At 41.3% G+C, this 27,810-nt stretch overlaps 1 protein-coding gene and 1 long non-coding RNA gene across 2 annotated transcripts; both read right to left on the bottom strand.

Moving 5' to 3' along the window:
• Positions 1-2,773: 2,773 nt before the first annotated feature.
• LOC147614218 (uncharacterized) lies at positions 2,774-4,803 on the bottom strand. The gene is made up of 3 exons (XR_015263022.1): positions 3,544-4,803; positions 3,187-3,442; positions 2,774-3,049 (listed from the first exon to the last, which is right to left on the bottom strand). It is a non-coding gene; the product is annotated as an uncharacterized LOC147614218 (long non-coding RNA).
• Positions 4,804-9,455: 4,652 nt separating this feature from the next.
• LOC147614217 (FAD-dependent oxidoreductase family protein) lies at positions 9,456-11,007 on the bottom strand. The gene has a single exon (XM_086780756.1). It carries the CDS (start codon positions 10,821-10,823, stop codon positions 9,573-9,575), a length of 1,251 nt encoding a protein of 416 aa, XP_086636882.1. The 5' UTR covers positions 10,824-11,007; the 3' UTR covers positions 9,456-9,572.
• Between the last annotated feature and the right edge of the window lie 16,803 nt (positions 11,008-27,810).

Raw genomic sequence — 27,810 nt, 5'->3', positions numbered from 1 at the left:
CTTTATTAGAATGATGTAAGTCTGAAAAGAAAATACAAAAATCTTGACCTTTCTTGGTTGAGAAAACTCTGCCCTTGACCTGCGGTCCTTCACCCCTTTGCTTTAGCAACTCCTTGGCTTTTCTAGCCCTTGTTTGCCTTGGCTCTTGGTAAAATGAGATAACACAATGGGTTGGGGCCTCTACTATTTATACTACCCATAAAGGGCAGTCGGCCAACTATAAATCCAGGCGCCGAGCAACAAATTGTCCCACGAGTGATAAATCAGCATTAAATGTTGAAAAATCAGTAATAATGTTGCGCATCTCTGATTTGGCTAGCTGGCACTAAGTGCCTGAGTTCCAAGAGGTTGGGCACTGATTTTGCAAGTACCTTGGGGCTGGCCTGTATGGGCTGCCCCATACTTGCCCTACACCCCTCCTAGGGCTGGATAACCAGTCGGCTACCCCTGGCCTCCCTAGGGTTGTCCTACAGTCCTCCATGGCCTATCCATGGAGGACTACACTCCTCCATGGCCTACAGTCCTACAATCCTCCATGGCCTACCCATGGCTGGTAGGTACAACCAGGACCTTCTTGGCCCTCATGGGGGTGGTTTCACACCATCCCCATGCCCACCCTAAGACTTGGGATAGCCCTATGGGCTGGCCCCTTTTCGTATAATTAAACCCTAACTACTCAGTGATTTGGCATCCGATACCATACCAGATACACAGAATCCCTGACATCATTCCCAGATGGAGACTCACAGCGCGGACTGGCACTGTTTCATGTGCAGGACAGTGCACACCTTACCTTGGACTCATGTGGAGGATAGTGCACACCTGACCTCGGACGACTGAGATGGATCCCTAGCTGACTCGTCCCCCGGACTGGGCTCACATGGGACCAGTTCACCATCCCAGGTCCTACACCTTCTGTACAGATATTTCTACGTGGCATCCAAGTGCGAGATGCACGTGACAATAAACTGACTCACAAGTCCAACATCATAGCTCAAGTCTGGCCTTGTAATGGTCATGTAGATCAAACTACCCACTATGCGCCTAAATGTAGTGGGGTCCTCCAAAATGTCAAATCCCCAAAGGATCACCTCGTAGAATGCTCCTGGTACAAGGCTCGAAATCTGCAAAACAAACCAAGCAAACGTGAAGGGGGTGTAGGCCTAACTCACCTCCCAACCTTGACAACCGTGGGCAAGCCCACAAGTCTTGGCTGTCCCCAGCGAGCCACGAGCTGAGCTAACTAGATGGACGTGCTGACCAATCTCTACCTCGTGACGTCCCATACCGCCACGAAGCTACCCTTGTGGGCCTCGAGACTGCTGTTGGCCTTGGCTGCATAAAGCAGGTGCATGTTTGCACTAGATTCAGGCTCCTGACCATAAAGCTCTCATCACAAAGACACACGAGACTCTATGAACTATTAACTAACCTTGGCCACCCTTTTAGGCTCTTGACCGATCATCGGGCGTCCACACTTGGGCGCTCGCCGGTCCATACTTGGGTGGCCGCCTGTTAGTCTATCCGTAGCCCAGCTCGCCAATCAGCTTGCCTAGCTTGAAGCTTTCCCAAGCCTCGAAGCTAGTCTTGTGTGCGTGTAGCACACAGTAGATACACATTGTGCACATGTCATACTCCCCTTCCTCTAAGAGCTTACTAAAAACCCAGGGTAATCCCTCTAAAGGGTAGTCAGTGTCTCCCATGTAGCGTCCTCCTCAACACGATCCTTCCACTTGATCTTGTATTTCGTGATAAGTGTATTACGCAATTGTCTTTCACGAAATGTAAGAATCTTTTCAAGTTCGTGTGGAACAAATGTCATATCCTCGACATCTATAAAAAACCTTCTAAAGTCGGTCATAGTCAATGCTCAATCCGTCTCTAGTGATCGTGTGTTCCAAGTACATGATTTCTGTCATAAAAAACTCACATTTACTTAATTTAGCATATAGTCGATTCTGTCTTAAAATATTTAAGACAGTCATGAGATGTCTAACGTGATCCTCAAGAGTACGACTATATATTAAAATATCATCCAAGAACACAACCATAAATTTTTCCAAATGTTCACGAAAAAGATCATTCATCATTTTGCTGGAAAGTGGCTGGAGCATTGGTTAACCCAAAGGTAATATGAGAAACTAGTAATGGCCATATCTAGTCCGAAAAGCGGTTCTTTCGACTTGCCTTTCATGAATACGTATCTGGTGATAGCCAGTAAGTAAATCTATCTTTGTCAAATACTTCGCTCCGGCTAACCGATCAATCAGGTTATCTGATCTAGGGAGAGGATAACAGCTCTTAATTGTCAGCTTGTTCAATCTCTTGTAATCTATACACATTCTCTAGGTGTTGTCCTTCTTTCTCTTGAGTAACACAGGTGCACCCAAGGTGATTTACTTGGATGAATCTGGCCCATCCTCAAATACTCTGCGAGTTGTTTGGCCAACTCATCTTCCTCAACTTGGCTCATCTTGTAAGGTGGAATACTAATAGGTTGAGCACCAGGGACCAGGTCAATACGATGATCTACTGCCCTTTCAGGTGGTAAGCCTTGATGGCAGTTCCTTAGGAAATACATTTTAAAACAAATCAAGTATCTTCTTTAATTCATTGCTTTCAAACACACTTAGTTCATTAACATCCATAGTAGATATGAGAAATGAAAAAAATAGAATCAAGACACAATGGAAAGAATTATACAAAGAAGAATCTATTATATTTTCAAAATCAATTGTATTTACAATTGTATTTACAAGAGGTCCCTGAGAGGGATGTATACAATCACCTAAGATATAATACTGGGTGTTTCTATGTTCAAAAGAAAAAGTATGACTAGACCAATCTATCTGGACTTGAAGAGTCTTAAACCACTCAATCCCTAATAATAAGTCTACATGCTCTAGACGCATAATATGCACTCCAGAGTATCTTCGTAGTCTTGAATTCGGATCGGTAGCTTCTCCACCTTTCGATCCCATACTTGCCGACCCGCCAGTAGGCATACCTCATAGGTATGATCGTTAGGTGTTGTGTCAAGACCCAATTTCTACATCATAGGTATGATCGCTAGGTGTTGTATCAAGACCCAATTTTTACACAAGTTTGTAATTAACAAAATTGTGTGAGATATGAATAAACAATCAGAACATGAACTAGGACGAGAAAGTACAGTAATTGACGTACCTGTCCAAGACAAATGGTTGGCTGCCTTCGGCTTGGATCCTGCGTTGGTCTTTGCACCTTTCTTCGGGCACTCGTTATGCACATGTCCTTTTTCTTCACAGATGAAGCAATGTCCCTTCTTCTTGAGCTTCAAAGCCTTGAGGAGACGATTTTTCTTTGCTGGTGTCGAAGTAGAATTCTTTGAAGGTTGGTCCGAAGACTTTTCTTCAGTTGTGCTAGCCATCAGTGCGGAGAACTTTCTTTTGTGCTTGTTCCCCTGCTCGGTCACAAGTTTAGACTTAGAAGAGACCATTGTATCATCATAAATACGAGCGAAATTTAGACTTGGGGCCTAAGTGGATGCCAAAGTATCCATACCCGAAAGAGTAGATAAGGTAGTGGTCAATAAAGAGATGGAGTTCTGTAAAGCCTGCATCTGCGTGGCGACTTATGCTTGACGTTCCGAGAAAGAAGCTTCGAAAGCAACTTTAAACTCTTGGAAATCAGATTTTGAAACAAAATTGTCTGGAAGATTGCCATCGGTGGCTTCTGTAGAGCTGGCAGGTCTACACATTCGGAAACGGGTTCCATCTTTGCTCTCTCTCTCCTACCATCTCTTTCTCTCCCTCTCTTCTCTCTCTCCTACCATCTATCACCTCTTACACAAAAAACAACAATCTTCTCGAACTCATACCTTTTCTTTGACCTCTTCTTCTCTACCTACCGACTTGCTCGTTCTTGAGGCTTGCTCTAATACCACTGTCAAATCCCCAAAGGATCACCTCGTAGAACGCTCCTGGTGTACAAGGCTCGAAACCTGCAAAACAAACCAAGCAAACGTGAAGGAGGTGCATGCCTGACTCACCTCACAACCTTAACAGGCATGGGCAAGCTCACAAGTCTTGGCTGTCCCCATTGAGCCACGAGCTGAGCTAACTAGATGGACGTGTCGACCAATCTCTACCTTGTGACGTCCCATACCGCCACGAAAGCTACCCTCGCGAGCCTCGAGACTGTTGCCGGCCTTGGCTGTATAAAGCAAGTGCACGTCTGCACTAGATCCAGGCTCCTGACCATAGAGCTCTCACAAAGACACGCGAGACTCTATGAACTATTGATTAACCTTGGCCATCCTTTTATAAGCTCTTGGTCGGTCACTAGGCGTCCACACTTGGACACTCGCTTGTCCATACTTGGGTGCCCGCCTGTCAGCTCACCAATCAGCCTGCCTAGCTCCAAGCTTTCCCAAGCCTCGAAGCTAGTCTTGTGTGCGTGTAGCACACGGTAGATACACACTGTGCACATAACACAAAAGCTCACTTGTATCTGCGGAAAGCCTTGTGTTCTGCTCCAATGGCACTAAAATAGGCTTACAGCCTTTCATACCATACTTGGACATGTCCAAGCCATACTGCCTCTGCAATAGCAAAATGCCATGAGGTGATCTCACCACCTCTATGCCCAAGAAATACCGCAGCTCACTCAAATCCTTCATCTCAAACTTCTGCTTAAAAAGCATCTTGATATCATGTATGTCTATATCACTATCACAAGTGATAATCAAGTCATCCACATAGATGACTAATAACATGATCCCGCTATCTGTCTTTTTCACATATAGTGAAAAATCTGCATTGGATATCTAAAATCCAATGGTAACAAGATACTCCCCGATCTTGTTTGACCATGCTCTAGGTGCCTGCTTCAAGCCATACAAGGCTTTGTGTAACTTGCACACAAAATTTGGATGTGCATCACTCTCATAACCTGGTGGCTGCATCATATACACTTCTTCTTGTTGCAAATCACCATGCAAGAAAGTATTCTTTACATCCATTTGATGTAAAGACTAATCCTTCGCTGCAGCCATAGCAATGACAGCTCTGACGGTTGCCATTCTTGCAACTGGGCTGAATGTCTCCTCATAGTCTATGCCATAAGTTTGCACATAGCCGTTGGCAACTAATCTTGCCTTGTACTTGCTCACTGAACCATCAGCATTGTGCTTGACTTTATTGTAACATGCGGAAGCTCTGAGAGTATTCTTTCAGCCCTAAACACCACTTAGAGCATGCTAATGCAAAAACGCAGACAAAAGGGAGAATAGAGAGAGAGAGAGAGAGAGAGAGAGAGAGAGAGAGAGAGCTAGAAATTCAATATATTCATATGGTACAAAAAGGTACCCTAGATCTACAACCATAGGCTGCCTTCTTGAAAAGGTGGAATACACCAAAACAGTCCTATACTAAGGACCCACTCCATAAGGGAGTGAATGATTAACACAATGAGCACATGTGCCTTTATAAGCTCTTAAACCCCTTGGAGTGCTCGCCGACTGCTGCTGGTCGGCCAGTCGGCTGGTCATAAATCCATGAATATGGATGCGCTTGCAGTCGCCTTACTTCTGGTACAACCAACAGGACTTTGTGTAACACGCGAAAGCTCTGGGAGTCTTCTTTCAGCCCTAAACACTCTTGGCAACATGCTGATGCAAAACGCAGATATAGAGAGAGAGGAGAGAGAGAGAGAGATGTGCTGGAAACTCAGTATATTTCATATAGTACAAAAAGGGTACTCTAGTTCTACAGCCAGAGGCTGCCTTATAAAAGGTGAACATCACCAAAATCTAGCCTAATACTTGATCCACTCCATAGAGGAGAGAATGATTCTAATAATGAGCACTCTCTTCCTTTTATAATAGTCTTGGACACTTTGGTGTATTGGCCGACTGTTGGTCGACCAGTCTTATATGCTTTAAAAGCCCATTTTCAGCGTTGCCCGACTGGTGGTCTTCTTCGATCCTTAGTTGCCTCTGCCGCCTTGTCCTCTGGAGCACCTGCAGCCGCCTTGCTTCCTCTGGTACAGCCGATAACACCAAGTCATGCAACCGACAGGGTTTTTCCCCTTGCTCATCATGCGCCGGCTCCTGCCTTCCTCTGGTTCAGCCGACCGGTGCTGGTTCGGCCGACCCCATGTCCTGGCTCCTAACGAAGCTCCTCCAGGCCTTGCTCTGAATCCACCTTTGTCCTCTTGTGCTCCTAGTTGGTTCATAGTCTTTATCTGGCTGCCTCCTCTGGATCAGCACTTGAGAAGGTACATGGCATTGATCATGCACATGACATCCCCCTCTACTAAACTTGATGACAGGAATCCAACCTGCTCTTGGATGACTGTCATCATCTCAATCCTTTTCCTGAAGTCCCTCTGTCAACCATCCATCCCTGGCAACCCTTTTTCTCTGAAAACCCGGCCTGTTCTCCAAACCACTATGTGTCAAACGAAGATCTATGCATCTGTTCCATCTAGTCCACAATCCATTCCTGCCCTAACTCTGAACACTGTCTTGGTCTTCATTCCTGAGAAATGAGTCTGGCACCCTCACATCACCCTCGGAGGATAAACCTCCCTTGGGACTGTTGCCCGAGAACCTATCTGGCTCACAGGACTGCCATCCCCTTTGGCTTTGTGGAACACCACCAACAAACCTCCTGGGAGTTCTTCTCGCTTCTGTGCTCCTTGCCTTGGGCTTCGTATCCGTGTACTTTCCTGTACCTTGGACCTGTACACCATCATATGGGACTGAATCAGTGTTTAGCTTTGCTGAGCTTGATGCTCTGATACCAATGTAACACGCGAAGCTCTGGGAGTCTTCTTTCAGCCCTAAACACTCTTGGCAACATGCTAATGCAAAACACAGATATAGAGAGAGAGAGTAGAGAGAGAGATGTGCTGGACTTTTCTATGAGACCAGTACAGAGATACAATTGCATGGATACACGGATGCTGATTGGGCTGGTAGTATTACAGACAAGAGATCTACCAATGGTTTTATGTTCTCATTTGGGAGTGCTACTGTGAGTTGGCGCAATAAGAAATAGCCAACAGTTACCTTGTCGAGTACAAAGGCAAAGTACAGGGATGCTGCTATGGCAACTTGTGAGGTAGCTTAGTTTCAAAAGCTACTTGGTGACATGGGAGAGCCTATGGATAGAACAGTTGTCATATATTGTAACAACATGAGCAGCATACAGTTGGCCAGTACCCCAGTATATCATGCTAGAACGAAGCACATTGAGGTGCATTATCACTTTGTGAGGGAGAAAGTTCTAGGAGATGTAGATCTTGTATATGTCAACACAGAGGATCAAGTAGCTGACATCTTCACGAAGGCATTGGGCACACAGAAGCTTCACAAGTTTAGGAGCTTACTTGGAGTGTGGAGTTGAGCTCAAGGGGGAGTGTTGAGATATTGAGCTCAACTAGTGCTGCGACGGACATTGATGATCCGCCTGGCTGATAGCTTTCGCATCTACACCACTGGCATGGTTGGTGAGATTATGGGTGATATACGGCCAGTGGGATGACAGGCTGTGTGAGCCATTTTGGATTACTAGAGACTGGCATAGTTATAGCGCCAACTCATTTAGTTCACATTATGGACCGACCCTTATATGTTGTAGTAGTTGTGTACTAACCCATATAGTGTGTACTCTTATCTTTATGTTATGTTGGTTGAGTAGAGAAGAAGAAGATAGAAGAAAATTCAACTATCCATCTCTCTTGTGTCTTGCTCTCTCTTGTGTGTGTATGTGTTTGCTTGCTAGGTTTTGAAGCTCTCCCTCTCCCCCATATTCTTTTTATCCACGCTCGGAGTTGGAAGAAGGGGAGTTATCCTCTATTCGAAAGGACCGGGAGGCACAACCACAATTATGGGATCGTGTTAATACCCGAGTCCGTTCTTTCATCTTCCTCAATTGCACACCATAGGTGATCAATCACATAAAGCATTTGATGCTGGCCAGAGGGATTTAGTAGGGTGATGAATCCTGCAAAGTCATCGATGATCCAAGAGCACATCAACAAGCTGCAAGCTCTTCATCAGGAAGTTCTCCAGGTCGGGAAAGAGATATGGTCCGTGGATATGGCCATAACATTGTTGTCACATTTGTCCTCTCAGTACTCAACCTTTTACTCCTCTTTGATTACCAGTGGCAAGCTCACCATCATCACATGGGAGAAGCTTGTGCCTATGGTCTTGGAGCAAGAAGAGTGATTCACGAAGTCTCCACAAGGCGAAGGTTCTGAGGCCTTGACTGACCAACGATCGAAAGGTCATAACAACAATAACAAGGACAAAGGAAAGTCTTCATCGGAGAAGTCTTTTATGAAGAAACCTGATTCAGACCGAGAGAAATTGAAAGCCACGAGGACCTATAATGATTGTGGCGAGAAAGGCCACTATTGGAGGAAGTGTCCCAAGCGGACTGGAAAGAGTGCCAGCTTCAGCTACAAATACTCCAGTCTTTGTGCACTTGGAGATGTTGGACACCGATGCTTCATCTTCTTCGAGCGAGGAGGCAGTTGGCTTCACCGCCGAGGATACTCGAGAATGGATTTTTGGTAGTGGTGCTACCAAGCACATGACTCCTTTCCGTGACTCTTTCAAGATCTGAACCGGACCACCATGCCGATACACAGTGAAGACCGGATGGAGATCATTCCCGATGGCAGAGGAGAGAAGCATTCGTCTCGTGTTCTTTACATCCCCGCACTTGGTGTACAAGACTGGCTGCTCTGCCGGGTGGAGTTTAAAAGCATTTTCTTGCTCTACGGGACCACGAGACTGGCCAAGTTGTTTGCAAAGGCGACGTGGAGAATGGTATAAACAAGCTCTCCGCACTCTCCTCTTTAACAGGTTCTCAGATTGGTGATTTGTGGCACTTTCGATTTGGCCACTTGAATTGGATGCACTGCGGCGAGCTTTCCGAGACCAAATGGTGGTTGGCTTGCCAAATGTTGGCAACAGGCAAGGATGCTGTAGTTCTTGTATCCGTGGTAGGCAGCACAGGAAATCTTTTTTGACGCAAGCTTCCACGCGGGCTTTGAAACCTTTGGAGTTGATACACAGTGACTTGTGTGGACCTATGTAGACAGCATCCTTGGGAGGTTCTTTGTACTTTATGCTGCTTGTTGATGATTGTAGCAGATTCACATGTGTTTATTTCCTTTCACAAAACGACCAAGCTTTTGCTCAGTTCAAGGAGCGGCATGTGATGGTTTAGAAAGAGTCTAGCTTGCACATAGAGACTCCTTTTTTACAGACCATCCATGTGCTTTGACCACCTCAAGGGCTGTAACATCCATGATAGTGCTAAATTCCCCCTTCTTTGGTCACATCTGAGGTACTGTTTTTTAAAGCCCCCTCGAGTATTGTCCTATTGTCCACTATGTCCCATACATGCTTGGCTCTAGGAATTAAAAAAAGGGATGCCCTGTTTATGCACTAGAACTTTTGAAAGTTTGGATTCTACAATTTAAATTATCTTCTTTGTTTCCCCAAAAAAGAGATCAAATATTTTATTGAGCCATACATAAGTCACTGTAAATCATCATAAGTTCATTGTCCTCTAGCTCAGACTGCCATATGGTAGCACTTGCTCTTCAAAACTCTTCACATTCCCTCTTGGATTGTGAGAGAAACGAGATATTGAAAAAAACTCTAATGGAACACCCTCACAAAACCCTTTCAGACAAAGGTCAGCCAATACCCAACCAACAAGTGGACCCATTTTGAAGCCATGGCCAGAGAAACCTCCAGCAACAAGAACAAGATTATGTCCATGCCCATCCATTGGAAGAAAATCCAAAATGAAATCCTCGTCAGGTGTCATTGAATACATGCATGCTTCAGCTAAGACAGGAGAGTGTGATTTGACTTTACCTTTGAGATGTGTTTCCAACCAGGGGCTGACAGTGTCTTTCAAGGCCTTCACATCTGGAACTAAGGCTCGGTTGTCAGGATCACATCTATGACCAGAATGCAACGACACCTTGATCAAACCCGGCAGCTCGATGGAGGCATTGCCATAGATGAAGGGTTCACCATAGCAGGCAAAACTTGGGAAACCGTTTGAGGCTGAGAAAGCATTGAGGGCCCCCTCTTCAATCTGCCAGTAAGCTAAGGTGGTGTGTAGAGGCTGGATTGGTAGGTCTAACCCACAGATCTGTTTGACAAGCTTGGGAGTCCAAGCTCCTGCTGCAATGACACACTTTCCTGCAAGAACAGAGCCCTGGTTTGTGGTTATCAAGACACTTTCTCTACCATCATGCATTTTCCATCCAGTAGCAATCTTGGTCACTTCGATGCGGTCCCTGAGGGTGGCGCCGTGCTTCGCAGCAAGGGCTTGGAACATGGCCACAGCCTTAGATGCATGTATGACACCGCCTTGCTGGGTGGAGATGGCCATCCAATCCTCTGGGAATGAAAAAACAGGAAACCTAGCAGAGGCTTCATGGGGGCTGAGGGAATCCACATGGATGCCATGTTGTTTGCAAGAAGAGAGAGCGGCTTGGAGGCTCTTGTTGTGGGCGGGTCCAAAATCAAGCTGGGGTGTACAGGTGTGGACCATGTAGCCAGATTCCTGCTGAGCTTCCGCCCACAGGGCAAAAGCTTTTTTCATCATGAGGGTGTAGTAAGGTTCGGGGTAGGTAAGGCGGATGGTGCGAGTTTCTCCATGGGATGAGCCCCTCCTGTGCAGGAAATCGAATTGCTCCACCAAAAGCACAGAGTGCCCGCGCTTGGCCACTTGGTAGGCCGTGCAGCTGCCCATTATGCCAGCCCCAACCACTACCACATCGTACTCACCACACACCACCATTCTCGCCTGTGGAGCTTTCTGGTGTGATAACACTGAGGAAATCCTGCTAAGGAGCTAGCACACACCCACAACAAACCTGCAGAGTCCCCAGTTCTCACGACACATGTAAGCCGATCATTGGTGCCATTCCCACATGAAATAGCCTTAGGGCTTAACCCTAACCCTAAGCGTGTTGGTTACACGCAATGTTGATAAAAGGGTCACACCTTAGGCCCATTACACACACCCCACCGCAGGAGAGATTCATGAATTATGGGCAGTGGATACCCCCACCACATCAGCATGGGCAGGCAAGGGTATGGCGCTGTGTAATGGGCCTTAGTCTTAGGTCCAAACTTTGGCAATCTTTCTTCTTGGCATGAGAGCTCGTGTGAAGATCTTGACTAATGAAGAGTTCATGGAGGAACATACTCCCAAAGGATGCATTACTGAGTCTTTTCTTGTAGCTGGCTTGCAGCAAGGGTACCATATCTCTTAGGAGCACTCATCTAAAAAGGGGGTCACACCTTAAAAAACATTTGGTATTAGAGTCTTGGATGTGTGGATGTGTTTGTTGTGTTTGTTTTCTTTCATCTTTTCTAAGAAAAGGTTCATTTCCGTTTGCAAGTTTTGGAGGGTTAGCTTATTTGCATGATTCATGGCATGAGTTTTCTTGCATTAAGTTGGGGATTGATTAGGATTGTTGGAAACTCCAAAAACATAAATTCTAAACTGTGTGTTCAAAGGATTGCTCACTCCAAAAACACATATTAATTGTTCTAAATTGTGTGTTCAAAAGGATCCTTTTTTGTGATTTTTGCATCTTGCATTACATTTACATTAGGAATGGATAGCCCCACAAAAATTAAAAAAATTAGAACCGTGAAGCATCTCTATTTTTAATCCACTCTTCCATTATGTGTAGGTGTCTTAGCAAACAGTCCAAACCAGTTAAAACCCTAAAAAACCTAAGGACACGACTTTTTCTCTCTAAAACAAGTGGCGTGAGAATCCACGTGGTGAACTAAGAGATTGTAACTACCATGAGAAAACATTCCTCGTGTGTCAAAACCCACCCACTTCATAGTGTGTATCGCATTATGTATTGAACACGCCAAATTTTATTTTGGAATTTTATTTCACGTCAAATTTTTATCCTAGTTTTGAAGTTTTATATCTAATCTTGTTTGGCCCAATAAAATGGAACTAGTTGTATTTTGTAATCACTTTTTATGTGAGAAATAAGATAAAACCATGCCATGGTAGATGGCTACGAGGGTTTCTAACAATCCTATAATCTCTAAAAAACTGGGCCTTGGAACCCACCGTGAGCTAAGGACTTCCACATCCTGAGGTTCTAAGGAGTTTCACACCACCATGAGCTAATAGATTTACACCATGTACTACTTGAAATTGGACCTTATACATTGCTGATATTTAAAGGATTGAACCCAATATGAGAAAAATTTGCTTATGCCTTCACATCATGTACTTGACATTGGGCCTTAGACACTAATGACATTTAAAAGATTAAATCCACCGTGGGAAAATTTCCTTGGAATGTAGACAAAGGTAGCAAGACACACACAAATGCAATAAGCAAGGAGAGAGAAAACTTTCCTTGGATTGGAGACCAAGGTAGCAACACACACACACACACAAATGCAGCAAAGAGTGACAGTAAAGAGAAAGACAACACTCAAAGTAGATTGATGAGTATGAGTGGAGTACAAGTAAAGTGACGTAATAAGTTCACTTACACACACTCATAAGAGAGATAGTAGACAGAAGCACAACACTCAAAGTAGATTTAATAAGTATGAGTGAAGTACAAGTGAAGTGACACAATAAGGTCACTTACACACATCATATGAGTGTGTACACACGCTCAAAGAGAAAAAACCTCCTAAGGAGGGAAGAAGTGTCCCGGCCTAGCCTATGTCCACACATCACTACCATATAAATGGCTACGAATCCCCCTTGTAGTAGTGATCATGTGGCTAATCAATTCTTAAATGGCAATGAACCTAAAGCTTTGCAAAAATCTTTGAATTTCTCTCAGGAGATAGCCTTCATGAACATATATGCCACATTGATGTGTGTAGAGACATAAGCTAGGCTAATCTCTTCTTCAATGAGCCTCTCTATGACATAATGATAATGCACCTCAATGTGCTTTGTACGAGCATGAAACAATAGGTTCCTCACAATGGTGGCCCATGTACTTTGGCTATCAATGAAGATGGAGGTGGGAGACTGTTGTCAACACCAAGATTTGCCAAAAAGGTGTCTGATCCATACACACTTCACTCACAGTCGCTTTATAAAAGTTGCCATGTACTAAGCTTCATAGCTTAAAGTGACCATTGTCTTACTAAGCCATGATATACATGAATCACCATGATGTAAGAAAAAGCCACCAGTGAAAACTCGTGTGTCATAACATCCAACCGTGATATATATGAATCACCAAGGTGAAAGCAAAAGTCAGTAGTGTGGAAACTTGCGTGTCATAACATCCAACCCAATCAAAATTACTGAAAGCCCCTTAGCAAAGAAATCCTAAGGGACTCAGTGCCATGTAAGTATCAAAATATTTGCTTAGCAACCTACCAATACTTACTTTTGAGACTGTGCATAAACCTTCTCAATTGGGAGAACCCAAACTAAATGTCTAGCCTTGCATTGCATAAATAAATAGATGGGACACCTAGTAACCCGCTAATAGAGTGATACATCAAATGGTTCACTTACACCTTGGAGGAATGAGCCTAGCACTTGTCTCTATTGGTGTAGTAAACATGCTTACAATCTTCAAGACTAAACTCTATAAGCAATCTACGAATGTACTTTGACTGCAACTTGACAATACCATCATTACGCTACATAAATTATATGCCCAAATTTGTCATCTCAAATGGCACACGTAATTGTAACTCAGTCTTAAAGGCTAAAATCGTCTCCCACAAGGCTTTGGTGGGGCATTTGTTTAGCATATAAGTGGCACACATAACTGCCTCTAACTAAAAAACATGAGGCAAATCCTGGCCTTTAACCATACAATGTGCCATCTCCATGAAAGATATGTTCTTCTCAACCACACGATTTTGTTGAGGTGCGTAAGGCACCATGCATTGTTTTATGCCTCTTTTAGCCATATATGCATGAAAATACTTTGACATATACTCCCCCCCTTAATCGGGTGCTAACTTTATATGTAGACACATTTTTAGCCATAGAAACAGAGTATCTAAAGCATGTAAAAACCAATAACTTTGCCTTCAATGGATATACCCAGGTATGCATAGAGTAATCATCAATATAATTCACGAAGTAGAGATATCCCTTAATCGATGGTGTCCTCATAGGACCACATACATCACTATGTATAAGTTATACCTTTTAGATAACACTTACTTATCAATTTGTCTTTGGGAACGATGCTTGTTGAATCTTGCCCAAAATGCACCCCTCACATACATGTTTGATAGGGGCCTCAACCTTTGGGAGCTCTGACACCATCTCTTTTCTTTTAAGATGCAACAAACTGTCAAAATTCAAGTGACCAAAGCAAGCATGCCATAGCTCCACATCACATACATGTTTGACAGGGGCCTCAAGCTTTGGCAACTCTGACACTATCTCTTTCCTTTAAAGATGCAACAAGCTGTCAAATTTTAAGTGACCAAGTGGGCATGCCATAGCTCTGCATCACTCTTATATGACGTGTGGTAGTACATGAACAAGTATTATGTGCCAATTTCTCATACTTATCCAACCTATAAAGCCCATGCCTTAGAGTATCAGTAGTGATGTCTCCATAAATATCATCAATACATCTAACCACTAGGCCTACCCTCACAATGGTAGAGATTGACATCAACTTCTTTTAATGCCTAGAACAAATAAGACTTTTAAGAGAGTGATTATCCCACCATCATTTGTAGAGTAGAGTGAGTACAACCTTACAAACTCAGATAAATTCATATAGGGAGTTATTTGCACATGTGTAAATGTGAGGAGTAGACTCGAGGGAGGAAAATAAATCATGTTAAGAAGTAATGTTCTTTCTAGCACCACTATCAAAATACTAGACGTGATGATTTGTCGACATGCATACATCATGGATAGAAGGGTCACACATTGAATATAAAATTATCCCGTGCATAGTTCATTGATTCTTTCTTTTCAGTACTACATGGTGCTAATGCATCAACCACAACCATTCCATCTCCTCCTCCTCCAACCTTTTCCTAAATTCATTAATATAATGGTATGGCTTACGTCAATAGTTGGATTTTTCTTTCTTCTTAAGTTTATCACCCTCCTTCTCGGCATCCTTGCTAAAAGATTGGGTTGATTTTGTCTTTGGCTTATAGCAATCCTAAGAAAAGACTTTGTCTTTACCTTTTTAACTTGCATTGTGAATCCCTAATCTCCCATAGGCATACTATTTTGGTTTTGTTGGGATTATCATTAAACGTAAGCGAATTAGAGTTACCCTCCATCATGAGAGCCAAAGTGTGGATGCAAAACCCTGGTATGAATTCGGTAAAGCTGTGAGAATAGGAGACACTAATGAGCTATTTGGATAGGCCTCATTAATATATACAAGCTTCTCTCTAAGATCTTTGATTCTTGTGAGAAATGAATCCATTAAGTCTCCCTTATTCATATGCTCGGACTTTAACTTACGCAACTAGGCCACTCATCCCTCGTTACGCACCTAGTAAAGCACAACAAGCACATCCTAATCTTTCTTAACAGTTTTACATGATCAAATACGAGGAATAATTCTCCTTTTCACGGAAAGTGCCACCAATGCTACATGTGCTTGTGCATCCCTACCATCCCATCTGGCTTGTTCCACTATTGGAGGTGCAAAGGTGGATATGCCATAGTTACATATGAATTAACTTATGCAAGTAGGCCACTCATGCCCTCGTTACGCACCTAGTAAAGCACAACAAGCACATCCTAATCTTTCTTAATAGTTTTACATGATCAAATACAAGGAATAATTCTCCTTTTCACGGAAAGTGCCACCAATGCTGCATGTGCTTGTGCATCCCTACCATCCCATCTGGCTTGTTCCACTATTGGAGGTGCAAAGGTGGATATGCCATAGTTACATATGAACTAGTATCACCATCCAAAGTTACATATGAACTAGTGTCACCATTCAAAGTACCTGTATCACCCTACGCTTGTTGTGAGGCTTGCACTTGCAAGATAGATCATGTCTCAATCTCAATGGCCCTCTACAATGAATACATGATGCATCATATAGGACCATAATAGGTAGTTGGTCTCGTTAAGCTTATCCTTAGCAGAGCAAAAAGCATCCCCAATACATCAGTAACTACTACTTCAACTTGTAAATAACAAGTCTTTGATATAAAATGCAAATATCATGAGATGACGACCTGTATATACTCTCACTGCCCACTGAATGGAACTAAGCCATTATATCATTAATGATGAAGAGACCTACAAAGTAGTGAATGAACAATGGCACAGTATAGAGTGTAGAAATGTTACTAGAGCAGGACGCAAAAATTGATGACAGTGATGAAGAGACCTACAAAGTAGTGAATGAACAATGGCACAGTATAGAGTGTAGAAATGTTACTAGAGCAGGACGCAAAAATTGATGACAGTGATGATGATGTTATCGAAGTTGTTAACGTTGAGCTCAAAGATACAATGTCAATGTGGCCACGGAGATGACGACCATGTTTGTACACCAAATATATATTGTTGCGATGTAAAAAATGTAAAATTGAATATGCGATGTCGATGTTGATGGAGATGATGACCCTATATGTACACAAAATATATGTTGCTATAGTGTAGAAAACCTAAAATTAAACAAAGATTATTTGAACTGACACTCCCTCATGATGTCTACAGAAACCTTACAACATGCTCAAAATGGCTCGAAAGACACAAAACTATGGTAACATGTTGAAATATACAAGTGAATATGGTGTGTGTGGGAACAAGCTCTTGGATAGAGGCTATAAAAGAGGAGATGTAATTGTGAAAGAACCTGTGAAAAGGTGAGAAGAATATCTACTGGGAGAGAATAAAGGGTAGCATAAGAGAATTTAGGAGTGTGGAGATATTCTGGGAGATATTTAGGGAAAAGAGAAGAGGTGGAGAGAATCAGGCAAAAGGTGGAGATATTCTGCGAGTGAATCATGGAGAAATCAATGGGATTAGATGCTTGATGTAAACTCTATAAATTGAGGCATAGCCCTAATGAGAATTTGCTGGTTTTTGAGTATCCATGCCTACATTAATCTATTTGCTAATTATTCACTAATTACATCTTAATCATTTGCTAATCACTTTGTTAATGATGTTGATTCTAGTGTATGATCCACCATAGCTCATCATTATGCTCAAATTTCAACATGGTATCAGAGCCATGCCTAGAATCAGTTAGGTTTATGAGCCCATTAGTTAATTAATGAGGATTAGTAGATAATTAGCAAAAAAAATCAAATTTTAGTGAGTTTTTCACCTTCCCCTTCACCCCCAGCCAATGGAGGAATCCATTCTCCTTGCACACATAACATTAGGTTTAGCCCTTTTAGGTACTTGTAGTAGACTCATAGGGCTACACTCACCTTGAATCTTGTGGGCCAATTCAGCGCAGAACTACAGAATTTCACAGAATGAAGGGCGCCGTTTTTCTGAGCTATTTTTGACATTGCTACTTCATCAAATCACATTGCTTCAATTCCTCCTAGCCCAAGGGGTAATCAAGCATGCTCTACAAGCTGGTGAAGACAGAAATCAATTTCATCAAGTCTACATTGAGATCAAAGCTCTTCATTAAATCTGCAGGTGACTTTGGTAAAACAGAGATTAAGCTTTCATTATTTGGTCAAATCTTATGTTTCTTGGCTTAATCCTCTACTAGACTCATTGCTATTGATGCCTTTGAAAGCATTTGAGCTCATTTGAAGTGGAAGGCACCAGATCTGGACTCCCCGCATACTCTGTTTTCTGCACACAAACCAGAGCATTAATTTGCTAATCAGTCAGTGCTAATCACTGTACTTTGGTGCAATTGAGGGTTCAAATTAACCATTAGGTATCTGATAAAGATCCCTATAACTTCAGATTGCAAATCGGAGTTGGTTTGATACTCCAACCATCCCGTACAAATTGGTTACCCTTAATTTAATGTAATTTCTGGTAAAATTGTGCTGATAAATTTGTGAAAATCATCATTTTGCATTTAACCCTTGGTTAATGCCTGTAAATCTCACTCAAATTCAAGATTATTCACAGCCAAAGTTGCATTTGGAATGTGCATGAGAATGAATGCTATACGCATTATGTATTGGGCACATTGCATCAGTGTAAAAATGGGAACAGACACTGCCCTTGTCTAGAATAAGGCAAGAGGTAAGACCTCCCGCATAAATTTGGGTTTGCATTGCATAATGATACAAAATAAACATAAAAAGCCCAAAGGAACTGTCAGCAAAACATTGAAACATGTTGCTCACATGGAGCAAAAAGACCTGACGGACGAGCTCATGGCCCCAACCATGAAAGAAGAAGAATATCTCTTCCCAAGAAGAGGATCCACACCAAGAAGAAAAGCTGAAGGAAGACATGTACACGAGAAGAGAAGCTACCACAAAAAGAGAAGCTGCCCCGAGAAGACTGGAAGAAGAGACGGATGCGTGGAGAGATGCTGCCACGAGAAGAAGACTGAAGAAAAGAGAAGATGTGAGGCTCCAAAGAGTGAGGAGCCATGTGAAAATCTCTGAGAGAGAGAGAGAGAGAGAGCCCACAACCCAATGTAACCTGCCCCAATAAAGTAAAACCACCTTTGAGCCACCGATGATGTAGGCCACGTGGTAGATGTATGTGTGAGCACTTTAGTCAAGGTCGCGGGCACTTATAGTAGCCTTGGACACATAGAGAGAGAGAGTGTCAAGGACTATGGAGTTTAGGGACTTGAGGCACTGGTCGCGGACTGTCAAGTAAGAGAGAAACTTGATGCAGGGTCCAGGTGTGCTGAGATAGCTTGAGGGGAGGAGTAGACACTGGTCGCGGACTACCAAGTAAGGGGAGGCAAACTTGGTATAGGGTCTAGGTGTACTAGGATTATTCACTTGAGGGGAGGTGTTGAAATATACAAGTGAATATGGTGTGTGTGGGAACAAGCTCTTGGATAGAGGCTGTAAAAGAGGAGATGTAATTGTGAAAGAACCTGTGAAAAGGTGAGAAGAATCTATTGGGAGAGAATAAAGGGTAGCATGAGAGAATTTAGGAGTGTGGAGATATTCTGGGAGATATTTAGGGAAAAGAGAAGAGGTGGAGAGAATCAGGCAAAAGGTGGAGATATTCTGGGAGTGAATCATGGAGAAATCAATGGGATTAGATGCTTGATGTAAACTCTATAAATTGAGGCATAGCCCTAATGAGAATTTGCTGGTTTTTGAGTATCCATGCCTACATTAATCTATTTGCTAATTATTCACTAATTACATCTTAATCATTTGCTAATCACTTTGTTAATGATGTTGATTCTAGTGTATGATCCACCATAGCTCATCATTATGCTCAAATTTCAACATAACATAGTTAACAACACACTATAGGGTATACCTTCTCTACCTAAGGGGATAGATTAATCATAAGAGCATCTCAAGGAGGTGATAATCGAAGTGGTGAGGAACAAGAGAACTTGCTCTAATACCAATTTTGGGTGGAGTGGATACCAAGGTACCAACACACACAGAGATGTAACAAGCAAGGAGAGATAGAGAGAAGCACAAGCCTCTCATGATTAGTGTGGAGTGGTGTGGATCATCGTCACATACAAATCAAGTGGAGAGGCATCAACTTCTACCAATCTAGCCACAAACCTTCTCATGATTAGTGCATAACCTAGATGGATAATGGCGCCATTAAATGTTTCAACTTGTTCTCAATCTTGATAATAGAACAAAGATAAGCTAGATGTTCAGTTATCGATTTCAACCTCTAAAAACTAGGTAAAATGAGGTGGGTTAAGACAGTGGGAAAAGGTGAAACTATGGTCCAAATTTGGGATAGTTTAAACAAAGGAACCATAGAAACAGGGTCAACACAATCCAATGAAGAGGATTTGTTACTGTAAAAATGATGGTGAATCCTAATGAATCTTAATAAACAGGATTAATAAGCTTGAACTCCCTACTCCATCTCACTGATTTTGAGGACAAAATCTAGATTAAGGAAGAGGGTATATACTGATTGAATATCAATAGCTTGAGAAGTGACCTAATAAGAACTCCTCTATTATAAAGAAACCCTTATTACCTAGGAATTATAAAGAAGCCCTCATTATCTAGGCACACATATTGGAATCCATACATTGGAAAACCATTGCCTTGGATCACTACAACACATCAGGGGCACAGTAACGTTTAGGCCTTCAGGATGTCAGGGAATTCTATCCGCTGCTCATATTCCCAGAGGCCCGCCCTTGTAACGCGTCTGCAGGCGCTTGGGGATGAAGGGCATTCTTGGTTCATGCGTGAGCGTCCATAGCACCATTTTCGATTTAGTTCTGAAGTCTCCTAATGATTATAAGTTATCTATGTATTTTTGTGAAGGTAGGTTAAAATAGTAGCGAAATTGCCCAGCACTACTAGGCAACAAAGTAGCAATGAAATAACGTTGCTCAGTAGTAGCAGCGATATTTTGTTTCTCAATAGCGAAAGTAGCAACAAAATTTTATTGATGAGTGACAAACGCCAGTAACGAAATTACTGTAATTTCATTGCTGAGTAGTAGCGAGCATAGTAGCAAAATTTTGCTGCTATACCAAGATTTAAATTTTTAGAGAGTTGTTGAAGATTGAAATTAGATTATGCATGTGACATACATACAGAAAATGATGATAGTTTTAAAAAAATCCATCAGAACCCTTAAAGCCATGTTTTTTTTAAATAAGATAGTTGAATTTTTTTAGGAGAAATAGTTACAAAAATCATGAATTTATCTCATCTTGTAATAGATTCTTTTGTGTTGCTTCATCAATGTCTATATCTAATGGAAGCTCAATGAAAAGATGAGGTTCCATATCAATATCACTATCACTATCACTATCTTCTTTGGATTGATGTTCCTCATGCTCTTGACCAGCCTCCTCTAAATTATTATCTTCATTTTCATCATTATCTTCTTCCAATGAGTCGATTTGAGGTAGTACTTGCGCCTTATCTAGAGATACGACCTCAACATCTTGATCTTAAAATATATGTTTTGAATGAGGGAAAACTTGTATACAATACCACCACTTTGGATCAATTCGATTGGCATGAAACACAATCTAAAATCACAAAGTAAAGGGGTTACACTTTTATTATACTACATCAAGATTTACCAATGATTAGTTGGGTTACTAACCTGTTGACAATGTTGAGGTAGTACGAAAGCATTTATCTCATTATTCCAAAACTTGGAATAAATTTAAAAAAACCCATTTGGATGTTTCTTTACGGTTGTTTGAGAACCTCTATATATCATCGTGAACCATTTGACATCAAAGATGAATAGACTAAATGCTCTAAACCCAACCTCAAGAATATCTTGAATAGTTCCACAATACTCAAGATTGTCCTCTATGCCATTGGTATCATGTCTACTAGCTCGACTTTCTTGCTCAAAAGTTACCTCACACCACAATCAAATGTATGTCTTTTAGAATCCACACGCTCCATGTGAAAGTGTCTTCCCTCCTCTAACCATATTGCAGCATATAGTTTTTACTAACATTAAACAAAAGCACGATATTTAGTATAGTGCATTAAACAAGGTATATAATAATCAAAGCATGAGATAGAGATGAAGAATATACTTGATGGTCACATCCTTGTGCATACTCATACTCTTCTCTTATAGTCATCTCTCCGTTTTTTTATGCCATCAATATTGCCTTATGAAGCCATTCTATATTGATCACATTTGGTAGAGGTTTTAAGTCTGGAGGGAATGACAAGTGTCTATTTGCTCTTCTGAAAGCTCTTCTCTCATCCTTTCATCTATTAATTGCATCCTTGTATCTCCCAATCCACTTCTCCATGATGGGACTATTTAAAATGTAGAATGTATTCACCTTTTGGTATAATTCTTCATCCAATCTTTGTTGCCTTTCTTTTCCTTGTGGCACATTAGTGATTAGTTGGTCATCCTCCTCATTGCTCCATAATTGTGACATATACGAGAGAGATGTTTTGAGATACACACAAGAGACTCTTACATCAACCATCCCTCTACCATGCTTGCTTCTGGCCTTGCTCTTTGTCTCACAAAGTCCTTGAAGGTTTTCATGAATCTTTCAAGAAAAAACATTCATCAAACATGAACGTCACAAAGTGCCACTTCATCAAATGCACCTCAATATGCAATTGGCTAGTTAGAATTGTTATAGGAAAGTTTTCCTTGATTAGATACATTGCCTCAAAACAGCATTGAGATGAGCCATCTCAATGGATGTAGGATCTATCTCCTGTAAGGATATGTACCTACATACATAGCAATCATATATACTATTTATTATACATAACCTGTGATTGCATGAGAATACCAAATATTAAATATAACTTAGCTAGTGATTTAAGAAGAAGATTCATACCTCACCAAGCTTCCCATTTTGTAAATAGCCTCTCTCACTACTCACCTTCTTGTCTCCACAACCAACTATAGCTATCGGAAGAATAAACTATGCATAGAAAAAAATGGAAGTTAGTATATAAGCCTATAAATTATGTACCATAAAGAGAAAATGAATGATCGAATATTTGAATACTTGGAATATCTCGTGTTAATCATGTGTCTTGAGGCCATATAATTGTACCTCTCCTTTCTTTTTGGTCTTTGTGAAGGCACCCTTGAATGAATACATTACTCCCGTTGGTGTATGGAAAGAGGCAATCACACTTTTCACCTTATTTTGCTTCTTCTTGGTTAATACCCATGGTACCTTTGGTAGGACCATGTTACCACTATAATTGACCATACACTTTAAAGGTGTTCAATGTTTTGTAAGTCATCCCTTGCAGCCTTGGTATCTCTTTTACCAATGGTCCCAAATATTTGTTGCCACATTCTTGAAGATATGCATGGAATCTAAGAGATGATTGATCTTCAACTCACACCAATATGGAAGTCGAAAGAAGATTGAGTATCTTGACATCCCATCGGGTGGTGGATTTGGGGTGCTTCTCCATGCCTCAAACCAATCTATACCTCTCATCTCACAAGTGGTGAGACATAATGTAGCACATACTTGGGATGTGAAGGAGGGAGAAATCGATGATATTTATTATACACCACCTTCTTTAGTGTAGAGTCTTTTCAAAACAAGTGATGGTCCATAAATCGGACATGCATGATGTCTGGAGGTTGCCAAACCTATTTTAAAATTGAGATAATTGAGAGGTAGAGAAAGACAAGTTTTAAGTTTTAAGTTCAAGTATACACCTAAGCACTTCGAGAACCCAGGATAGTCATGCATCATCTAAATCAAAACTCCTTTTACCTCCATATCATGCCTATTTATTGACTTTAAGATGTCATGCACTTTGATATCTAGCCATAGTGTCTTAAGCTCCTCAATCAAAGGCTCGAGGTACACATCCATGTTTTCCACCTTATGCTTGATTGATACAAGGAGAGAAAGCATGATATAACCTGTCTTGATTGCCAACCATGGAGGGAGGTTGTAATTCACCAATACAATAGGCCAAGTAGACCATGATGTGGACTTGAAGCCAAATGGGTTGACACCATCCATGCCCAAGCTAAGACGTAAGTGATGGGGCACATCTTTAAACTCTGGCCCATTGATGATCTACATGTTGCCATGCTGATGATTCAGCTACAATCCTCATGCTGCCATCCGTTGAGCGATGTATTTGCATGCCATGTCATGAGTTGCATGCCATGTCATGAGTTCTGTAATCCCCTTACATTTAAACATGTGTTGGATACGAGGAATGATAGGAAAGTGCCTTAACACCTTTCAAGGAATTTTGTCTCCTTGCAAATCATCTCTGTAGTGGCTCTCTCCACATTATTGACATTGTGTTGCATATTAACCCCTCTAAATAGCATGTAATTATTGGGACATGCGTGTATTTTTGTATAATCCATACTTACCATAGAGAGCAATTTATGAGACCCATTTGGTGAGTTTGGCAATACATTTGAGGGGGAAGAATCTTCTTGAGACACCTATAACATAACATAAGAAATCATATATCAAAATATCTACCAAGAAGAGTATATAAAACAAGAGACATTTTCTATATAAGAAAATATATTGATTGGATCTTACCTAAGAAGACTTGTGACACTCGTATCACTCCATCCATAGTTGTTTGCAAGTTTAATATCTCCAAGTTTGCTAACAATGTAGAGAATGAACATTCCTCATACAAAGGGGTGCTTGCATCTCTACGCAAGGTTTGCTCCTCTTGTGACATTGGAGCTTGCTCTCTATTATCTATGGCCTCCCGTTTAAAGAAGTCATTCACCATGTCTTCCATGATGAGATCCTCCTCCTCCTCATGTGGCAATGGTGGAGGCACCTCATTCATTGGTTGGCGAAGATGATTCTCAACCATGCTTTCCCTATGAAGTCTTGTCACCTTTCGCAATCTACGATTTCATTGAATGGTGTGGCATATTCTGTAACACTCTTCTACGGTTCTCCTCCATGTCATCATCCGCACGTGCCAATGCCTCATGAAGCCCATATGTATAGACATGCTCAATTATTATACAATGTTATCGTATATATTGGCCCTTGCATCGATCACGTACAACGTATTTTTCCTCTAAACCATGCACTTTAGGACCAACATCCAACTCTTGATCACTATAAGACATCTGAAATCACGCCAAGTGAATATGTATCAGTATAAAAAGGCATGTATTAGTATAAAAGACATCTTAAATCAGGTAAAAAGTGAATATGTATTAGTATAAAAAGACATGAGCTATCTAGAACTGCCAAGTGGACTCATGAAGCCCATATGTACAAACATGCTCAATTGTTATACGACATTATCGTATATATTAGCCCTTGCATATCGATCACACATACAACATATTTTTTCTCTCAATCATGCTTTAGAACTAACATCCAACCCTTGCATCAATCACACGTACAACGTATTTTTTCTCTCAACCATGTTTTAGAACCAACATCCAGCCCTTGGTCACTGTCAAACATCTAAAATTAGGCCAAAAGTGAATATGTAATAGTATAAAAAGACATGAGGTATCCAAAACTACCAGGTGGAAAGTTGCCCAGGAAATTTTTCTGCCCAGTATTTATAGCAGAGCGAAATTTCACGGCATTTCACTACTCAGCACAATGACTTGCAAACTGGTACTCTAGTATGTCAAAAGATCTCATTTCACTTTCTAGTCTGTTGTAAGGAAACACCCGACTCAGTGAGTACACCCGACCACCCACTTCCCCCACATAACGACTAGAACAGTTCATCTATGAGATTTTTTTGTGTTACTAAGCACATTGTTTTCACTGATGGCAAGTTACAACATGATTCATTTATTTATTCATGTGCATAGGTTCCTTTATTCCTTTATGAATACATTCTTTTTAAGCCAAGTCATCCCACACAGACAAAAATTCATTATAAGAACAACCATAATTTCAAACCCTCAGCGTCTCAAATAACATCTATCTCTAAGCTCTCGACTCACTAAGTCAGAGAATAGTCTAGAGCTTACAACCGTCATGTGGCGAAAAATCGCTCGCATAGTAGAATGAGAAGTGTCCCCTTCACCCTCTTCTCGCTATGGAAGACCTTTCAAGCTAAGGCTTGTAACTACCAGAAAGAACCCTCGCCCCACCTCGTGGTGAGTTACCCAACAAAGGCAGTTACCCCAACCTCTATTCCAAGTATTTCTCTAGAGTAGGTGGAGAGTACCTAGTTGCCCTAGACCAATCACATTGGAATGGTTACCCTAGGGGAAGTCTCCTAGTTCCAATCACATTGGAATGGTTACCCTAGGGAAAGTCTCCTAGTTCCAATCACATTGGAATCGTTACCCTAGGAGAAGTCTCTTAGTTTATAAATTCATTATCATCATCATTCACACTTTGAGACCATATTTATCAAGCGTCTTTAAAGAACAATCACTTTTCTCTATAATATGCAATAAACAATCTTAATTTTTAATCAACGGCTAATAATTAAGCCCTTGCCCTAGTACTCAAGTCATGTAGAGACAAATATGGGAACATTGGTACTCTCAAGCCAAATCCTAGGTCCTGGGAAATCAGACAAACTTAAGTATATAAGTTCACCGATGGAAGGAATCAAGTCCTATCCTATGATGGATAGACCAACTATACGAACAATTATTCTAATTTTGGTCACAACTTAGGATGGTTTAACTAGGGTGAACATCTCATTCCGTATCAACTCGTCTTACTTTTCAAAAATAAAATTCATGGTCTTACTTTTACAACATGATTCATTAATTTATTCATGTGCATAGGTTCCTTTATCCCTTTATGAATACATTCTTTTTCAACCAAGTCATCCCACACAGACAAAAATTCATTATAAGAACAACCATAATTTCAAACCCTCAGTGTCTCGAATAACATCCATCTCTAATCTCTAAACTCACTAAGTAATAGAATAGTCTAGAGCTTACAACTGTCGTCTAGCGAAAAATCGCTTGCATAGTAGAATAAGAAGTTTCTCCTTCACCCTCTTCTTGCTATGGAAGACCTTTCGAGCTAAGGCTTGTAATAATTACTAGAAAGAACCCTCACCCCACCTCGTGGTGATGAGTTACCCAACAAAGGCAGTTACCCCAATCTCTATTCCAAGTATTTCTAGAGTAGGTGGGGAGTACCTAGTTACCCTAGACCAATCACATCGGAATGGTGGAAGTCTCCTAGTTCCAATCACATTGGAATGGTTACCCTAGGGGAAGTCTCCTAGTTCCAATCACATTGGAATGGTTACCCTAGGGGAAGTCTCTTAGTTTATAAATTCATTATCATCATCATTCACACTGAGACCATATTTGTCAACCGTCTTTAAAGAACAATCACTTTTCTCTATAATATCCAATAAACAATCCTAATTTTTAATCAACGACTAATAATTAAGCCCTTACCCTAGTACTCAAGTCATGTAGAGACAAATATGGGAACATTGGTACTCTCAAGCCAAATCCTAGGTCCTGGGAAATCAGACAAACTTAAGTATATAAGTTCACCAATGGAAGGAATCAAGTCCTATCCTATGATGGATAGACCAACTACGAACAATTATTCTAATTTTGGTACAACTTAAGATGGTTTAACTAGGGTGAACATCTCATTCCGTATCAACTCGTCTTACTTTTCAAAAATAAAATTCATGGTCTTGCTTTTACAACATGATTCATTAATTTATTCATGTGCATAGGTTCCTTTATCCCTTTATGAATACATTCTTTTTCAACCAAGTCATCCCACACACAGACAAAAATTCATTATAAGAACAACCATAATTTCAAACCCTCAGTGTCTCGAATAACATCCATCTCTAATCTCTAAGCTCACTAAGTAATAGAATAGTCTAGAGCTTACAACCGTCGTCTAGCGAAAAATCGCTTGCATAGTAGAATGAGAAGTTTCCTCTTCACCCTCTTCTTGCTATGGAAGACCTTTCGAGCTAAGGCTTGTAATAACTACTAGAAAGAACCCTCACCCCACCTCGTGGTGATGAGTTACCCACCAACAAAGGCAGTTACCCCAACCTCTATTCCAAGTATTTCTAGAGTAGGTGGGGAGAACCTAGTTGCCCTAGACCAATCACATCGGAATGGTTACCCTAGAGAAAGTCTCCTAGTTCCAATCACATTGGAATGGTTACCCTAGGGGAAGTCTCCTAGTTTATAAATTCATCATCATCATCATTCACACTTTGAGACCATATTTTTCAACCGTCTT

Source organism: Cibotium barometz, chromosome 42 (genome assembly GCF_041138505.1).
Source record: "Cibotium barometz isolate CiBa-2024 chromosome 42, ASM4113850v1, whole genome shotgun sequence".
Taxonomy (NCBI): domain Eukaryota; kingdom Viridiplantae; phylum Streptophyta; class Polypodiopsida; order Cyatheales; family Cibotiaceae; genus Cibotium; species Cibotium barometz.
The sequence above is the reverse complement of the archived record's forward strand: the minus strand, read 5'-3'. Positions and strand labels throughout refer to the sequence as shown.

What these genes read in the sequence shown, in the direction of transcription:
- LOC147614217 (XM_086780756.1), bottom strand. Translation starts at nt 10,823, where the DNA reads ATGGTGGTGTGTGGTGAGTACGATGTGGTAGTGGTTGGGGCTGGCATA.